Genomic DNA, 19,596 nt, shown 5'->3' on the forward strand with positions numbered 1-19,596 from the left:
CTGCCAGGTCACTGGCCCTTCTCAGCCAGCTTTAACGTGCACATGAGGACGGTGACAACCGCATACAGCTGTCACCTGGCAGACAGTACACAGCCAGACTCAGGGATGTTACCCGGAGAGAATGTGCATCTCAGAACTGATGAAATTTGGTACTTCTGTCTCCTTCAAGGCTCCCCCCTCCCCCCTCCCCCTCCCTTTCACAGGGTCCCTCCTCCTGTCCCACTCCCACCCCTTTCCCCTCTTCTGTACAGTTTTTCCAGGAACAAGCTCTCCAAGGAGAAGTGTTAAATAAGGTCACTGCCCCCTCCCCCCAGTCTCAGATTCAGCAGACCTAGGGCGGGCCAGAAATCTGCATTTCTAACACGGTCCCAAGTGAAGCCCATGCTTTGGTCCTGGGGATCATGCTTTGAGAATCACTACCCTAGAAGAGCTCATTAAACCCCAAGCCCCACTCAGATTCCGCTCTTCGGCTTCTAGGCCCCATTTCTAACTCTCCAGGGTAAGTCCTGTGAACTGATCAAACTCAGCATGTGCCCAACTTCATCCATTATCCTAGCAACTTCCTCCCTGCTTTCCCCTTCCACCAGCAAAACCCCCCTTTCTTTCCCTAAATGGCCTTGCTATCTCCCTAGTAGCTGAAATCAGTACACAGTCTAAGAGTAAGTTTCATATCCAGTCACTATTCTTTTTATCCTGATGCCACTTTCAAGTTTCTCGAGCCTACCCTCTCCTTCAACCCTTCTGCACTGTCCTGGCCCAGATGCCTTTAAATGGACTGCTAACTAGATCTCTTCAATGGACGGTTCAAATCGCCTCCTTACTGGTCGGCCTACCCCTAGACTCCCTGAGATCCAGACCATCTTCCCTATCATTGCCAGAAAAATCTTCCTAAAAGTGGACTTGGTTCATTCCCTGCTCAAAAACCTTCAGCGGCTTCGGTTGCCAAGCATAAAACACAAAACAATCACTATTGGTTTAATGGTCATCATATGACAGGCACGAGGCTAAAACACTTTACAAGTGTGTCCAATTTAATTTCTGCGATAACATTCCAGGAGCAGGAATGTTAGCCCCATGAGTCCCATTTTCTTGACAAGGAAAGTAAGACCCAGAGAAACTAAGGAACTTGCCCAAGTTGTCACAACTAAGAAATGGTAAGGTTGGGATTCTAAGCCAGGTGAAGTGGCCCTCAAACTGAAATATTACTCTATAGTCTCCCCAGCACAGCCTATGAAGCCCTTCGACACTGACCCCAAGCCGCCTTCCCAGCCCAGCATCTACCACTGAGCCCCACTTTCCTTAGCAAAGCACATTCACCTCCTCTGGGCCCTTCCTCTGGGAAGCCCTCCGGCCCTATCTGACCCTTTGTCTCACCTGACTTACACCCTGGCCTTGTCTCTGCAAAGAGGAATTGTAATTTGTTCTCCCTCTCGTTCCTTCAGGGCCCTCCAGACAGCAGTTTGTGGGTTTATTGACTCTTTCTTTATAGATGAGGAAACTGAGGCCAGAGGACCCAAATTCCTGCCCAAGGTCAACCAGCTTGTTACTGGTACCCCACTCCCGACTTTCACTCCCCACTCCTGGCTTTGTCTCTGCACCCCCGTTGTCTTGTGTCCCCTGGGATCCTCCAGCCCTGTTCTCCAAGACAAAAGGCCTGGAGGTGGTCCAAGGCAGAATAACCCATCAATCATCCCCCTGCCCCTCTCCACAGGGAGTTTCCTTTCCCGCCTGCACCTGGGCCCCAGGTGAACAGAGGCAGCGCTGTGCCAGGGCCTCTGCCTCAGACCCAGGAGCTGCTCACGGGGCCTCCCAGTGACCTGCGAGGTTGGCCACATGCCCTTAGAACTTGAGGAAGGGTACAGGGTGGCTTTACCCTCTGACAGCCCCTTGCGGCCATGCATTGTGTGTTCATTTATTTGTCAATAGCTTTCATTCCACCTAGAAGAAAATCCAAGTGAGGCACTCCATGGTCCTGCGACATTGCCACCTCTCCAGCCCATCTCCTTCCACTTTGCCCTCACTCCCGCAGGCCAGCGCACTGGCCTTCATCCTGGTCCTGTTTTTTTTGCCTGAAGTGCTGTCCCAGGATTCTTTCCCATACTCCACCTTCCCTTGACAGCCACCTTCTTAGCACGCCTGCCCTAACCTCCATCCATGTGAGGCCCCCTCTCAATCACCTTTCCTCTCTTTGGGTTTTCTCCTCGCAGTACTTGTCTCTTTGTGCTGTTTTATTTGCTAGCATATTTGCTGTGTGCCTTCCTCTCTAGAAGACCAGCCCACCACGGTAGGGGCCATCGCTCCATCTTCAGCTCCTGGAACAATGGCTGGGACTGAGCCACTGCTTCATGAGCTCAGATGTATGGCAGGAGCTTTCCCCAAACCCTGTCCTTTAGAAAAGGCACGTGCTTAACATCTAGTCTGTATGAGTTCTCCTATTAGAGGTGCTATGCCAACCACTTTATATTGAACAACTACCATTGAAGACTGCAATCGGTGCCACCACCCAAGTGAATCAGTAACAAAGGGGGTAAAGAAATTTTACATGAATCAGCCTGGCCGGGCATGGCTCAGCGTTTGAGCGTCAACCTAGGATCCAGGCGATTGGGGTTCGATTCCCGGTCAGGGCACATGCCCGGTTGTGGACTCGATCAATGACTCTCTCATCATTGATGTTTCTATCTCTCTCTCTCTCTCCCTCTCCTTTCCTCTCTCTGAAATCAATAAAGAGATATTTAAAAAAAAAAAAAAGAAAGAAATTTTACATGAATCCAGTTATTCCTGAGAATGGGACCTCACAATTACAGGTGGTAAGTATCAAAGCAGTTTAGACCTGGTAAGTTGTGGAAATGGTGATTGCAAACTGACACAAATAAAGAACTGTGCTTATGGCTCAGAGTAAAATTTTTAGGGATAGCAGCCCAAATATGCTCACGAAACCTCAAGGAACTGAAATGGAAGCGAGCATGCTCTAAAATACTGACTTGAACACAGCCCTAGAGCAGGTAAAGGCCCTGCTATCAAAGAAACATGTGAAAAGTGTGATAAACCTTGCTTGGCAAAATGTGAGTAGAAAAAGGTTTTCAAAAAATATATTTTACACAATGTCACTTAAAATATGTGATATAACAAAGATCAACATATTGCGATTCATAGACATTTGACTATTTTATCTAGAGTCCCTAAAAGTTTATATATACAAACTGGCCAAACTTCTTTAGTTTGTCCTCATTGCAAAAACGGGGGATCACTTTGGGGATCACCTTCTATTCAGACTCACTTTGGGGATCACCTTCTATTCAGACACACTGAGAACTTCCTCTGTGCCAAGTACTGTGGGTGGATGTGGGGCTCGGTGAGAAAAATCAAGGTATATATAATGCCGTTCCCTAAGAACTTGCAATCTTCTTGGGGACTTGGACGAGTAAGTGCAATAACCATACAGTGTGGGAAGTGTTGTCAGTATGCTGGGAGATTTATAGGAGCACCCAGGAGGGGTGCTACACTTGTTAAATGAGAAGTCTGAGAGGGCTTCCTGGAGGAAATGCCAGCTAACTTGAGATCTAATGGACAAAAGTAGCGACTGGTGGTTGGGACAGGGAACAAAGAGAAGACTAGAAGACTATGTGCAAACTCTAGAAATTGAAAGCATGGGACAAGTTCTGGGAACTAGAAAATAGAGAAGTTAGGTTGACCTTCAGCCTGCAAGGGAGAGGGGCACAAGATGAGGCCACAAGGTCAACATGGGGCAATCCCAAAGGAGAGCCTCCGTCAAGTGCTGGAGCTTTGATTTTACCCACGAGAACACAGAAGAATGACATGTTCAGATGTGTGTTCAGGTCTCTCTGGCAGCACTGAAGATAACAGACTGGAGGGGTGAGCCTGGCAGCTGAGAGACCATTTCCGAAACTGCTGCACTTGATGGTGGCCTGGACAGAAGCAGAGGGGATGGACAGAAGCCGCTGGGTAGGAATTGGGAGGAGGGCACTGAGGGCAGGAAGCAAAGTTGAAGAAAAGACCCATTTCTGGCGTAAACACTGGAGGAAGGATACAGGCACTGACCTGGGAATACAAGGAGAAACATTTGATGGCAGAGACAGAGCTTGTGATTAGGACTTGTTGCATTCGGGGTGCTTCTGGGACATCCGAGAGGAAATGTTCATGGGATGTCAAAAGAGCTGGAACTCAGGGAGAAGTTGAGGGCAAGGGCTGTGGAACTGGGAGTCATCCTGATTTCAGAGGCAGTTGGAGCCATGGGCAGGAGGAGATATTAGGCACCTCAAGCAGAGACTTATCAGGTGTGTCAGGAACTGAGGGGAGGAAGGGGGGGGGGGACTGGAAGCTGAAGTTTGAAGGGAGATAAATAATTTTTTAAAGAACTGGAGATACTAGAGGTATTTAAATGCTGATGGAGAGGAGACTATAGAGCGAGAAGATAAGGAGAGAGGACATAATGAGTAGGAGGGTCCCTGGGAAGCAGGGAGGAGACAGATGAAAGCCTGGGAAGGGCTGGGCCTGGGGAGGAGGCGTCTTCCAGCAGTGAATGTGTAGCTGTAAAGAACTATTCAATCAGCGACTGAAAGATAATGCAGATGTAGAGGTTTGGTGGCAACAAGCTGAAGTTCCCCTCTGAGGCTTCTAGTTTCTTTTCTTTTTTTAACCCCCGCCCGAGGATATTTTTTCTATAGCTTTTCAGAGAGTGGGAGAGAGGGAAACATCGATGTGAGAGACACATTGATTGGTTGTCTCCTGCATGCACCCCAACCAGGGCTGCACCCCAACCAGGGCCAGAGCCTGCAACCGAGGTATATGCCTGTGGCCGGAATTGAACCTGGGACCCTCCATTCCATGGGCCGATGCTCTACCCACTGAACCAAACTGGCCAGGGCAACTTCTAGTTTCTCGATGGAACAGGAGGCAGGGTCATTGCTGAGAGCGAGAGAGTGATAGGGTCAAGGAGTAGGGCTTGGAAACAGCCCCAGTGTGCCTCCCCAAATGTTCCTCTCACCACTTCAGTGCTCATTACAAAGGTTTTCATTATGGTGGGGTCAGTGTCACAGTCCAGATCTGGCACTCAGCCCGAAGATCCAGAAGCCTGACTTTGCCAGCCCCGGGAAGGGGCTGCCTGTCTTAGGGGCAGACTCCCATTGCTCAGATTCAGGCACTTGATGTGTAAGCCCTGAGATGTCAGCACACTCAAGTACAATTTGAAACTGATTGGCTTACCCAGTAGTGGGCCTAACCAGCAAGTTCACTCCAATCAGACCTACAGGGGAACTAGATCAGATCAACTGAATGTTTGATCACATCAGGCTGGCCCCAGACTGACTCCCTTTTCCTAGGAGAGGTGCCTTTTACTCTATGCCCCCAGGGCTGATCAATCCTATTGATGGGCACTTCTCCCACTTTAGATATGCTAGTAAACTAAATCAGGTTGAGGGTTAGCTCCTTTGGAGCCATTCAGTTCCTTCAGGAGGGTGCGTTTCTTGTCCATCTCTGTGGGTGAGTGTCACCACAACCACCAGCAGTGCGAAGAAATTCCTTTTCATAGAAAAGAACCAGGCAGGCAAAATTATAATAAACATTTAACGGGCACTACTACGGGTTGACTCCAAAGCCCCTGAGGGCAGGGAGACTGAATCTACTTTGTTCAGTGCTGTAGAGCACGAGAGTGCAAATTTTTTCTGTAAAGGGCCAGATAGTAAATGCTTTAGGCTTTGTGGCTGGAAGGCAACTACTCAATGCTGTTATTGGATGTCAAAGCAACCACAGACTACATGTAAATATAAACAACAGGTGTGGCTGGTCCAAATAAGCTCATTTACAAACTGCAGGTGCCCAGCCTGCAGGCTGGACTTTGCCCACCCCTTAGAACCTAGCATAGCCAAGCATACAGTCAGTGCTCAATATTTGTAGAGAAGGAATGGCTGAGGCCTGTCTCCCTAAATCTCTCACGACATCCTTGCTTCTACAAAATTTCCATATTGGTATAACCACTGAACTGAGCAGACTAAAGTGACCTAAGGAGGGAGGCAGGTGTGAGCCAGCATGACTTTTAGAGCTTTCTAAGGGTTCACATGCTTGTGAATGGATCATTCAATGACCAAAGGCCCTCAGTGAAAGTTGTTGAATTTTTAAAAATACCCTTTTTTAAAAAAAATCATCACCCAAGGATATTTTCTCCATTGCTTTTTAGAGAGCAGAAGGGGGGGGAGAGAGAGAGAGAGAGAGAGAGAGGGAGAGAGAGAGGGGGAGAGAGAGAAACATCGATCTGAAAGAGACACATTGACTGGTTGCCTCCTGCACACACCCCGAAGGGGCCAGGGATCGAGCCTACAACCGAGGTACGTGCCCTTGGCTAGAACTGACCCAGGACTCTTCAGTCCATGGGCCGACGCTCTAACCACTGAGCCAAACTGGCCAGGGCTAAAGTACCCTTCTTAATTGTGTGGGTGCTTAGGAAACTGCCGAGGGCTACGCCTGCAGACTTAGATGCTCTAAGCTTGGGGAGGGCAGGCACCACTCCTCTCGATTCCCCTGCAGTCCCTTCCTCAGAACAAGGACTCAATAAATGCTCGCTCAGTTCTCAGCTTGGCTCTGTGATTGTCCAATTAATTACAGGTCATTCTTTCCCTCTTTTATAATTTTCTTATTTTTTTCTACAACAATTACGTTCAGAAACAACAAAATTAGAATCTTTGTTAGAACAAAACCAGAGTTAAGATAACCAGAGCAATCCATCGTCAGCCTTAGGGTTTACTTTCCCCTGTTCTAGACAGAAGCTTCCTTCTGGTTATGAACATGAAACTCTTGTGAGAAAGAGAAGAGAGCAGTTCACTTTTGATTGCACTAAAATGCTGCTGTTTGTCTTTTGGCTTCTCGGAAGAGATTATTATCCTATTCGTGGGAGCAAATAATTAAGACTGTTTACAAATCCTTCCTGTGGACTCCCGATTTGCTAAGGACGTTCTCAGCACCCGTCCTCTGTTGAGAGTGTGGCAGGGTTTCTGAATCCACACCAGCCTCTGCCTTCAGAATATTTGATCCAGAACTCTCCAGCTCAGTTAAGTACATGATAGAAGAAAATGTAATTGTCTCCTAAAAAGCAACTTTTCAAAAACTGACCTCAAAGAGTCAGTCTTACCAAGATCACTTCCCATTTTGGGAAGAAAAAAATGTTTCAGTAACTTAAATTGGTTCCAACATCTCATGTTTATTTGTCAAATATCTGATGATATTGATTAGAAATCGGACAGGAGGTTTTCAACCCTGGCTGAGGCAGGAGACTTAGAACCACCAAACCATGCTTTTCAAATCTAGAGATGCCAGGGCCCCTTCCCAGAGTTGGGACCAGATCACTCATTCCTGTGCTGGAGGCTAGCACAGTGCCTGATGCAAAAGAGCTCCCAGTAAATATTTACTGAAAGAAATTGTTACCACGGCTCCTTCTGGGGAAGGTTCAGCAAACCTGAGTCACTAGTTTTCGCAAAACTTACTTTTTACTGTTTTCCTCTTTTGCACCGTTTGAATTTTTGCCATGTTCATTTTTTTAAGTCAAAATTATTATAGTTTTATTTAAATATATGTAACTATAGAAGGTTGCTCTGTACAGTAAAACAAATTATATGCCCGTTGACTTAGTAATAATATGTCTTAAGTGACATTGTAAAAGTAGAAATAATCATTGCAAACACTTACTAGGTGCCAGTGCATAGTCGAAGTGCCTGATATATATTAACTCACTTAATCTTCTTTTATCAGCTCTATGTGAGGTCAGGACCGCCCCCTCTCACTGAAGATGAAAGAGAAACTGAGGCCCAAGGCATTCAGCTGTCTCACCCAGGAGCCCATGTGGCTAACCACTGAACCACAGTCTCAACTAATATGCAGAACTGAAAATATGACCAATCTCAATGCCTTTGATTGGTTTAATGCATTATCATCTGAAGAGATCTCAACAAATAAATACCTGTTGAGTAAATAAACTGAGTATCATCCCAGGGAAGCCCCGCCTGCCTCTTCCAAAGGGAACGGGGAAGGACTCCCTTGGGACAGGCACGCAAGCCCTGGCCAAGGGATCTGGGGCACGGACTGGATAGGGGCCCTGGGTTTTCTCCAGCCTGGTTTGCAGGGTCTGTCCCAGAGGCATGGCTTCAGTTCAGCTCGGTTACCTGCAGGAGCAGGGCTTTTTGTCCATCCCGTCACCAGCAACTAGAACAGTGCTCCACAGCTACTTGGTTGAATGGATGACGCAAGTGCTCTGCCCATTGCCAGCTGCTGCATGCCCAGCCGTCTCTGTGCCAGGCCTATGCCTTGAACTTGATAACAGCCCATCATTATCCCAAACTGAGACTCGGGGTCACTTTGCAGACAGCACCCTCAGGGCTCTTGCACACCTTCACCTGAATGATCCGCTCCAATACCCACTGAAAGAGGAGGCCACCCCCACAGCCACTGGGACCTGACTCAGCTGATACACAGATGCATTGAAACAGCCTGAGAAAAGGGGCCAGCCTGGGCTCCAGGCAGGGGGAACGTTTCCTTGCTCAGTCAGCCTGAGCCTTTCATAGTGAAGAAAACAGTCACCTTTCACTTGTGTAATTAAAAAAAAAAGAGGAGAGACCCTTTATATTTCAGGGGGTTTGGAATTGCAGGGCACAAAATGCTATTTCCCCCCCAAAATCAGCTCTTTGAGGGGGCACACATTTGACTGTTCCCCATCCCAGTGAGAGCACACCCCTGGTGAGGCACTGTGTGGGACTTTGGGGGGTTCTGGGCACCACATGGGGGTGCATACCATTTCAGCAACAGTCCGGGAGTGAGAGACCTACCCAGGCTCACAGCCGGAGAAAACAGTGAGACAGAAAAGGGGGCCCACGAACCTCTACTCCCCGCGCCAGACCTGACCTGGCAGCTCGCGGGGATCACTGGGTTTCCCGCGGGGCCGCAGCCAGGCGCCCCCTCCCGCCCCCTCCCAGCCCCGCCGGCCGCCACGCACCTTGGATGGTCCTCTTGAAGAAGGCCTTGCAGGCCTCACAGGAGGCCACGCCATAGTGGTAGCCGGAGGCAATGTCCCCGCACACGAGGCACAGGCGTTTGGGGATGGCGTTCAGCATGTACTCGCACTTGATGGCCGAGTCCTCCATCATGCCGCTGCCACAGTCCTCGTAGCTCTTGCGACACGGGGTGCCCCCCAGCCCGGCGCCTGCGAACATGGGCGGCGAGTCCAGGCCGTTGGCGTGGGGGCCCAGGGCCAGGCCAAAGCCGCCGCTGGCGTCCGACGAGCCGCTGGGGCTGTGGTGGCTGAGGGCGTCGATGCCCGAGGACGGGCTGGACGGCTCGGTCTTGATGAAGGAGCCGCAGCTGGAGCTCAGGTGCCGGTCGTCTGCGGACATTCTGTTCAGCAGCCTGTGGATACCGAGAGCCCCGAGTCAGATCTGAAGAGGCCGAGGTGTGACGCGGTCCCCAGGAATGAGCTCTGGGCTCGGGACACCAGTGGGTGGGGCGGCTGGGAGGGGCTCTATGCTAAGGTTTCAGGGAGATAAAATTGATAAAATTCACCCAGAAGGTCAATTGGTCCTGAAACCGCACAGCCTAGAGCAAGTTTCTAGCATTACACCTCCCCTTCCCCCAGGACCTTCGGCGTCCTCAAAGAAAAACTGTGTTTGATCAATAAGCTTTAGATTAGGCACCCGGCCCTTTGCAAAGTGCTGGCTCGAGGGTGACAAAAAGCGGTAACAATTTGGCCAAAATATTTGGCCGAAATTCCCACACAAGAATGAAACATGGTGGCTACACTTGAAAGTTCAGGCGTGCCAGGCCCTGGACCAGACACCCTCAGGACAACGACCTGCTAACCCATTTCACCTGGTCCCACTGGGGCTTCAAGTAAGTCCAAGCTCACCCACCACCACCATCACTGGGACTGGAACCAGAGATACCAAGGCCCCCGGCCAGGGCAAGAGGCAGGGCTTGCGGCAAAGGTCCCACCTAAACTGGCTGCCCTCTGGGCTTTGCCACTGGCCCAGGGCACATCTGGAGGGTGGCTCCAGGTCCCCTCTCCCATTTCGCTTCCTGGCATCCGAGCAGGCAGCCTTCAGCCCAGCCCTTCCTCCTGGAGACTATCCGGCAGCAGGAGGGAACCTCCAGCCCCAACTCCGTGCATCCTCAGCTGTTTTTCTTAACCTTAAATTTCAATCTTTAAGTGCCTCTGCCTCACAGATAGAGTCACGGGAGTATTATCAACTTGACAGGAGCTAGGAAGCATGGTCCTGTTTCCTGTAAGGAAAGCCCCTCCTCTAAGAACCCTGCAGGGTGGGTGAGCTGCCTGGCGTGGGGTGTGACCCTCCCACAACCCCAGCTCTCAGGATGCGAGGAAAAGCCTCCCTCCAAATGGGCCAGAAGGGCTCACGGCAGGGAGACGAAGGCGTGCGTTCAGGGAAGCCCAGCTGTAACCCATGCTCCGACCCTCTGGGGCTAGCCAGGATCTGGAATCAGAAGGCTGGTCAGGGTCGGTCTGTCCCTGCCCTGGCCTGGCCATGTGGAGGTAAAGGGGAGGCCAAGGAGTATGCCTGAGGAGCAGGTGGAAGGAAAGAGGGAAAGGTCCTAGAGATCGAAAAGGGCTGGAGAGGTCAGCAGCAAAGCCCACGAGTGGCAGGATGGCTCCAGGTTGGGAGGGAAGGTCTCGGTGCTGGGGGGCCTATTGCAGGAGCAGCCACAGTCCTCCCTCCAGTCTTGCTCAGAGGGAGCCCCTGTGTTCTGAGCAGCTTACTGGGGAAAGGGCTGCCTTCTCACCCCACAAAACTCAACCCCACAGCACAACCTTGGTCATACACCCACATCACCAAATGCAATCTTATGATGGGGAGGGGCCTTCATTGTCCCTGGTCCCACTAATGAGTTCATAGTTAACGCACCTCCCAAGGGGCTGTCCCATTCATCTACACTTGAAGAGTCCAGAGATAGGGAATCCATTGCCCAGAGACAGCTCTAATCAGAAACTGGGTGCTGCAGATACAAAGATAAAAGGTACATACAAGGCTCCTACTCTTAAGAAGTTTATTATTTACTGGAATGTAGATGTTTGAAGACAGAGGCTCCCACGATTCTTGTATTCCAAACTGAGCATTCTGAGTCCTCAAGTCCTTAGAGACACCTCTCCTACAAGCCCCAGGTTTCCCTTACATTGACAGAGGGTGCCCCACTTGAGGGTCTCCTGTGGGTCCTTTGGCGTTACTGACTGGCATCCCGTCATCTCCCTGGGCTCCCCAGAGCTACCGACTTCCCCTCCATCCACCAGTGGGTCCTGTTTGTCCTCAGGAAACGCCATTAGCCTGACAGAGTGTATAACCCAGACAGAAAACCTGCCTAAGCAAACACAAGTGCACCTCTGGGTCCTTCCCCACGTTGCCCTTGCACGGGGCAGGCGAGGAGAGGAGAGCGGGGCAGGCAGGGAGAGCTGGCCAGGTGCTCTTTCATTTGCAACCCCCTCCTGCCTGCTGCTGTAGGCTCTGCAGTTCACAGGAACACCCCAGGCCCACTGTGACGAACTCTGCTCGCTGACAGAGCTCCCAAACCCCAGCCCTCCATTCTCCCTCCCTCCCCCAGAGCTCCAGAGCTCCAGGAGATACACTTGACATAAACAGTAATTATAGCAACTACTATTTAGTGAGCATGAGTTATGTGCCACCTGCTTCAGATTTGTCCCTTGGATGTACAAGCATGTGCCTGAGGGAAGAGAATGGACAGCCCTGCAGCTACGCCTGGTGGACAGCAGGCCATAATTGTCCCCCCACTCTCTTCCTCCAACCTCATGGCTCAGACAATCCTGAAGGACACCCAGGGTGAGCAGTCCCTGAAGCCTTGGTTTCCCCTCCTGGCCCTCTCTCCTTCTTGGTTCAGAGGGAAGGAAGCCTCCTCCAGTGGGCTGGGAAGCCCTGTCCAGACCCCACCCCCAGGCCCAGGTCAGAGACCCTGGGGCTGAGAAGGAAGCAGACTTGACCAGCCAGAGTTGGCAGGGAAAGCTGTGCCAATTTGATGCTTGAGTCCCAGCTGTTGGGGGGAATTCTAATGATTTCATTCTTGCAACTTTCTCATATCTGTGGTCATTATTTTGGCCCCACTAGAATGTCTTTTCCAGGAACAGTCAACCTGTATTCCCAGCACCTACTATGTGCTAAGTGCTGGCCAGAAAATGGGAACATGACAGGCACAGCCCACGACCTCAGAAGCTCTCACAGAAGGACAGACACTAAACAAACACAAGTGTGCAGAGCTCCAGGAAGGGCAAGGTGGATACAACACTGACTGGGGCTCCCCTGCTGCACCCCACTGGTCTTGCCTCATTCATTCAGATATAACCACCAAAACCTTCTCCAGACATTGCAAATGTTCCGGGGGCAGGGTGCAAAATTGCCCCCAGTTGAGAACCACTGACTTAGATGTAGGAGGGAAGAGGGAGACAGGGGTACAGGAACTGAGGGCTGGGCAAATGAATAGTGCAGTTTCAGGGTACAGGGGAGTGATGTCAGAAAGGGTGGAACTGGGAGAAACAGAGAGGTCCACAGTGTGGCAGTTTCCAGGAGGCAGAGGTACAGCAGAAAAAGGAGGGAGAAAACGGGAAGGGAGGGGGACTGGGCCAGAGAAGATTTCAGAAGTGGAGCCCGATGGCAGGTCCAGGAGGGTGGCTGCAAGGTGGGTGACGGAGAGGGTGCGCAGGAAGAGTGCAGCCTCAGGACGAGGGGAGGTCGCTGCCACTTGCTCTGGGAGGAGAGTCACATTGAGTCCATCATCTGGTTGGCCGAGACCCAGTTCCCAACTGGGTCGATGACTATTGACTCCATGAGGAGGGGACAGATGCCGCCTCGAAGCAGCCTTCGAGAGAGCAGCAGTCCATGGTCAAAGCCCCTCAAGGCATCTCGGAACCAGAGCGTAGCCAGAGCTGCCCTGGTCTCAATTTCACTGCCATCTGATGAGCCAGGGCCTTTCTCCCGCCCCACCAGCCCTGCCCCTGCCCCTTCCTAGTGTCCAGTGTGGGGCCCTGTACCCCAGATCGGCCTGAACCCCAGGGGCGCCTGAGCTGACCAGGGGGCATCTGCCTCTGCTGGACAACAAAGTGGGTTGAAGGTTTTCCTCATGCAGAGACCAACAGAATCTCAGAAGTTCTGAGTGAAGCTCAAACTACTGAGGTATTCTTCCATGGTCCTCTAGAGCAAGGGCTGGGGAACCTTTTCTCTGCCAAGAGCCATTTGGATATTTAGAACATCATTCACCAGCCATAAAAAATTATCAACTTAAAAATTAGCTATGAAAAAAGCTTCTAAGATACGTTGAATTTCGAGTCCCGCCTGCGGTTGCCTTGGCAGGGCCAGAAACAAATGATTTCAAGGGCCATATACGGCCTGCGGGCCGGATGTTCCCCACCCCTGCTCGAGAGGAAGAGAATCCCAGATTATCACCACAAAACAATCATACATTTTTAAGCTGTCATCCCGGGGATCTATGCCCCTCGAGGTGGCCTGCTGGTGGACAGGCAGAAGAGAAGCTTCCGGAGGAACAGAAACACCTGCGGAAACGAGGTATGGACTGGCCCGATCAGCCGGTGCCTGGCCTGCTCTCCTCTACAGGGTAGTGTGCACCCCACCACGTACGGAAATCTGGGTCACGTGCAGAGGGGCTGCCTGCAGAGCCCTCTTTTTTTTTTTTTTTTTTTTTTGCTGGGGCAGCCCCTTTAAGAGCAGAAACAAGCAGCTGAGTTACTTACTGGTTATGAGCCTACACTCTGGCATCAAACGAGCCAGTTCTATCACATAGTAGCTGTTCATTTTGAGTAAACAGGTCACCCTCTCTGGGACTCAGGGTCCCCAACTGTAAAATGGGCTCAATCACAACATCTCCTTTATAGGGTTGGTCTGGGTGAACATGAGCTAATGCAGGCAAAACATACAGAGCATGCTGGTGCCCAGAAAGCACCCAGAGGACATTGGCTGCTGTTGTGATTCTCCCAGGAAATCCCTTCCAGAAAATCTGGCAGCTGAAGGCCCGTGGTTAAACCCAGCAAAGCTCTTCCCTCAACCAAGTCCCCAAGTCTAGAACAGATTTTTCCACAAGGACTTGCCATTTACCAGGAGGGAAAGTGGCTGGTTAGGCAAATTAAGAGGACAAATAGGCCTGAAAGGGGAATCCATTCTACAGAAGGAAACTGGTTTCTGAACACTTGAGAGACTCTTAACGTGCGTTTCTGTAATTAACCTGCTAAGCAGGGGCTACCAGAGCTGTTCTCTGAAGCAGACCCTCAGACCCTCCAGCCGGGCTTGGTTAGGAATTGGCCTCTCAGGCACCTGAAGGTGACACAGCTAAACTTCCTTTCAAAATATTACTAAAGAATGCAGAATGAGCCTTGAATAGTGGGACAGGATGGGGAGGACCACGTGGCTAACTGTGAGCAATTGTCAGGTCCCAGTGTTTCTGTTTGGATGTGAATACAGGGGCTCTTATATGGGAGGGAGGGAGGAAGAGTAGTAAGAAGGCCAATGAGGAGTATTATGAACTAAGGATTATAATTAATCAAATTCTGTGCATCTGAGATCCATTAATTATATATATATATATTTTTTATTTTTTTTTCCTTAAACCCAGGTATTTCTTTAATTCAAATTGACCTTCCCCCTGAATAGTCTGAATCACCTATTTTGATAAATGGAGTTTTATCACTACTGTGTGATGAAATCTTGCATATGTGTACCTTTCAATAGTAGATCTATTTTTCTGGACAGACACAGCAACACGGCTGGAGTCGTAAACCCTAAGTTCTCAGAGATTCTCCTGCCTACCCTGGTGACTTTCAGATGAGGAGCTAAAGTCCCGAGAAGTTGTGACTTGCTCAAAGTTACTAACTAGAAAGGGAGGCTGGTCGGGGGCTGGTTGGGGGTTTAGAGACACAGTGAGCTGGTGACCTGCCCGGGAGAGTGAGCTGACTCCGGTGGCCACCCAGCAGCCTCCATCGCCACATCACACCGTTCCTGCGCTGATTCCCTAATACCTGGTCTCCTCAGCGATACTTTCCTAACTAATACTCTCTCTCGCTTTTCCCCTTGGGAGGCCCCCTGGGACCCAGCGCGACAAGATGACCCAATAGCAAACCGGCTTCAGTGAGAACCTGCCTCCCCCCGTGCGCTGGAGCTCAGGCAAAAATCTGTAATTAAGCATCTTGTCGTTAGAAGGATTAGTCAAAACCAGGCTGATCCAGGACAACTGATTGAAATCTCGTTCCACACAAATTACGGCATGGAAAATAATGATGGGTAATTAGTGCCTTTCAATCGGGGCTTTTTATCCACGATTTTCCAGGCTGCATCCATCATAATGAGAAGAGAGAGGCTCTGCCAAAGGAGGCCGAGACGACTGGACTCGGAGTGGCTGCCTCGGGACAGCGGGGAGGGCCCACAGTTGACAGCGCAGCTGGCTCAGACTGGGGCTCCATGCAAATTGGAACAACTCCCCGCCATCCCGGGGAGACCAACTCCACCCTGGACCTCACAGCTGAGTGCCTGTATGCAGGACCCAAAAGTACCTGGTGGCTCCCACTTTAGCCCACTCGGCCAGCTCTGGGCTCTGACCACCATAAAGGGTATGGACAGTGTCACTCATTCAGAATATGCCCCAACACACCTCAGGCAGTCTTCCTTTTGCTAGCTATTGGAGGGCTGACATCTGTGAATTTATCTTAACTCTTCTTGTGTCTGTTTTTATGCTCACCCTATACCAAGTACCGATATGGCATAAACATCCCACCTACTGTTGTTGATCGGATTCGGCAGTTTCCACGTGCCTTGTAATCCTCACAATAGCGGTGGAGCTGGGCCTCAGAGATCCGTGGTGGCAGCTGGACTGCCTGAGTTTGAATTCCAGTTCTGTCCCTTACAAGTTATTTAAACTTTCTGTGCCTGAGTTTCCTCATCTGTAAAATGGGGCTGATCATTACCATATTCATCTCACAGGGGGGTCTTGAGGATTAGTGAGTTAATACAGAAAAGAGCTGGGAATAGTGCCTGGCATACAGTAGGTGCTCAATAAATAAATGTTAGCAGTTAGCAGTTCCTAGTACTGCCTTTTGGTAATGAGATGGCTTCCATTCACAGTCTCTAAAATATTCAGTCCCATAGCAAGTAAGACTGTCTTACTTCCACACATTTAATCGTGCATTTGCATGCCTCTCTACATGCTGGGACTTCCACCAAGAAAGCCTCTTTTCAGGCAAAGGGGGTCCTCATTCAGGCACTACTAGAACCAGCTATTAGAACTAACTAGCCTCTCTCCTGGGAGGTGACATCCTACTCTAGCATTCTCTGTCTGTCTCTCTCTCTCTGTCTCTCTCTCTGTCTCTCTCTCTGTCTCTCTCTCTCACACACTCACACACACACACACACACACACACACACACACAAGAGCTCCTGCAGGAACTGCCACATTCTTATTCTTACAGATCTCCGTACTGCTGGCCCAGTGGATAGACCCAGGGGTGTGCACCAGACCCACGCTGGGCCAATGACTCTCTCCCATGAGATCTATGGTGTCACGTCTGCCTACCTAGGGACAGAGCAGTAAGATGGACAGCTCAAGCATGAGCAAGGTCACACTTCACACCAATGTGCAGCGAGGGAGAAGAAAATGGAAGCTGGCAGCAGGAAAAAGGGCCCTGGCCAGGGGCAGATCCTGGGAGCAAGCCTTAGTCACTGCAGGCCGGTGTTCACAAGCCCAACAGCACCTCTGCTCAGTGAATGAGAACAGCCTGATTCCCTGACTCCATAACTCACACAAAGGAGTTCTGACATGTAACCAAGAGAGCAACTCACACAACACTCATTCATTCATCCCCTCCCTCCCTCCCTCCCTCCCTCCCTCCCTCCCTCCCTCCCTCCCTCCCTCCCTCCCTCCCTCCCTCATTCATTGTCAATTCTTGAATATCTGCAGAGTGGCAGACACTATTCCAGCCCTATGGACAGGTTCCTGCCCTCAAGGAGTGACAATTCCATACTTCATGGACTCTCAGCTACACTATTTTTTCCCCTTTTAACATCTTGGCAATCAGAATGCATCTTGAATCAAAGGCATGCCATAGTCGCTCTAGCCAGTTTTGCTCAGTGGTTAGAGCACTGGCCCACAGACTGAAGGGTCCTGGGTTCAATTCCAGTCAAGAGGACGTACTTCGGTTGCAGGCTCAATCCCCAGCCCCGCTCGGAGCAATGGCTGTGTCTCTCTCCCATTGATGGTTTTTTTTTCTCTCTCTCCCTTCCACTTTCTCTGAAAAGCAATAGAAAAGATGTCCTCAGGTGAGGATTAAAAAGAAAGCATGCCATGGTTTAATTAGTGGTTCCGAAAATAACGGTGTCTTTAACAATAGATGTCACAGACTCAATGAAATATGAGAAGTATAGATGAGGCTGTTATGAGTTCACCAAAAGCAGTTTCATTTTCTTCCTAGACATCAGAAATACTACATTTCCCAGTTTCCCTTTCCATTAGCTTGGCCACCGACTGGACCTGGCCAACGGAACGTGGGCAAAGTGCTATAAGCCACGCCCCCTGGCTGGCCCCTAAAATCTCCCGTGGCACTCCTGCTTCTACTCCCCATCTCCCTCTTGGTCTTTCTCCATTCTGCAGGCCACACCGGATCTGGGCAGAGGCTCCAATGGACTCAGGCCGAGGATTCCAGGAGGGGGCTCCAAGGCCCTGGGGGATGGCAGAGCCACAAATTGGAAGGAGCCCAGACCCTGAACACCCTCAGCTGAATGTTAAATGGGCAAGATGTGAATTTCTGCTGTGGTAAGTCACTGAAACACTGGAGTTGTATATAATAACAGCAAGTGGTACCCATCCTAAGGCCATAAATAAACAGCCACATAGTGTTGATTCAGTTAGTGAGGAGTGCTATGAGGAACGTCCAAATGCGGTGGCGAGAGGAGACTTCTCTGGGGGGGGGGGGGGGGGAGGCATTTAAGCAGAGGCTTGAATTAAGAGAGCGCAGGAGGCATGCACAGAAAGCACTGTGTGGGAGGAACGGCAGAGACAGGGAGAGGCAGGCAGGACCTTCTTCCAGCCAGAGGCACTCAGACCAGGCTGGGACCTCAAAGGACCTCTGGTCTGTCCCTGTTGCCAAGCAGCCGCCTGCCTTTGGTGAAGACCCCAGAGATAGGGAGATCACTAGTTCAGGAGGCAGCTGCTTCCATCTTTTTTTCTTTCTTTTTTTTTTAATATATCTTTATTGATCTCAGAGAGAGGAAAGGAGAGGGAGAAAGAGAGAGAGAAACATCAATGATGAGAGAGTCATTGATCGGCTGCCTCCTGCACACCCCCGACTGGGGATCGAGCCCACCACCTGGGCATGTGCCCTGACTGGGAATCGAACTCCGATCGCCTGGATCCCAGGTCGACGCTCAACTGCTGAACCACACCCGGCTGGGCTGCTTCCATCTTTATACACTCACATTGTTTAAAAAAATAAAAAGGCTCTTGTCAAGACCCAAAATATTTCTTCCCTCTGGAGCTCCCAGTATAATTTATACAACTCTCCCCCTCAAGACCTACAGAACAATTCTGAGCCCTCTAAATTGCTGAAGGTGGCTTCCTGCTCTCTAGTAAGCCCTCTCCTCACCAGGATCAACATTTGCCCTCCTGTGAGAAGAATCCATCTGATCTGTCTATTCCTCTGAAAAAAAGAGCATTAAGAACTGAGCGCAGCCCTTCAGATGAGTTCTGACCAGCACAGAGCAGGACAGTACTGACCTCTCCCTCATCCTAGACACTATACTTCTGTTGATACAACCCAAGAAGAAATCAGCATTTAAGGCGCTTGGCTCACACTGCCAAGTTCCACTCTGCTCCTTGTGTGATCACATACCTGGGTCTCTTTCGGGTGTGCTGTTGACGGGCCTTCCTGCCGCATCCCCACGCGTGTTCCCACAGGGCAGTGTGCAGACCCAATGAGGGGGACAGCCCTCCATCCACCACCTGGTCGTGGCAGTGGACCTTTCTGTGTGGCATTATGCACAGCAGAGATGACATAGGGAGCTTGAGTCTCTTCCTGACTCAATTTCTCGGTCTTTGTGCGAATGGGCAACAGGGCAAATGACGAAAACACATCTTAACTCGGTGGACAGGTGGGAGCCTGGCACTGCAGCTACCTGGGAACCTGCTTCTGACCTCTATAATGGCGATGACAATGTGACGATAAAGGCCTTACTCTATGCTGGCCACGGAACTATATGCATTCAGTCATTGATTCCTCGCAACCATCTGTTAAAGCAGGCACTTCAGCATTTTCCCCATTTTGCAGATTAGGAAATTGAGGCCCAGAGGGGCTAAATATCTTGGCAGGGGTCACAAAACCAGAAAGTGCTGGAGTGAGTTACAAAGCAAAGGGGACTAAGTCACAACACTCCTCTGCTCAAAACAGCCTGGGGCTTCCCATCACACTTCCAGAAAGCTGGAGTCCTTACCACAGCTGGGGAGGCTCTTGGGGCCAGGCCCCACCACCTCTGTGATGCAGTCCTCTGCCCCTCTCCCGGGTGGTTGCTCTGTGCCAGCCACACAGGCCTCGGG

At 50.5% G+C, this 19,596-nt stretch overlaps 1 protein-coding gene across 3 annotated transcripts in view; it reads right to left on the reverse strand.

Annotated features, from left to right (window-relative positions):
• Positions 1–19,596, reverse strand: part of ESRRB (estrogen related receptor beta) — a 95,230-nt gene that overhangs the window by 38,923 nt on the left and 36,711 nt on the right. Inside the window, exon 2 of one of the 3 annotated variants that reach the window (XM_087813890.1) lies at positions 8,996–9,405. In XM_087813890.1, the coding sequence (XP_087670016.1) occupies positions 8,996–9,405 (410 nt within the window). Of the gene's footprint in view, positions 1–8,995; positions 9,406–19,596 lie in introns of those variants that run through there. The other 2 variants (XM_087813893.1, XM_087813891.1) reach the window with 2 other exon arrangements.

Source organism: Miniopterus natalensis, chromosome 1 (genome assembly GCF_054644295.1).
Source record: "Miniopterus natalensis isolate mMinNat1 chromosome 1, mMinNat1.hap1, whole genome shotgun sequence".
Taxonomy (NCBI): Eukaryota; Metazoa; Chordata; class Mammalia; order Chiroptera; family Miniopteridae; genus Miniopterus; species Miniopterus natalensis.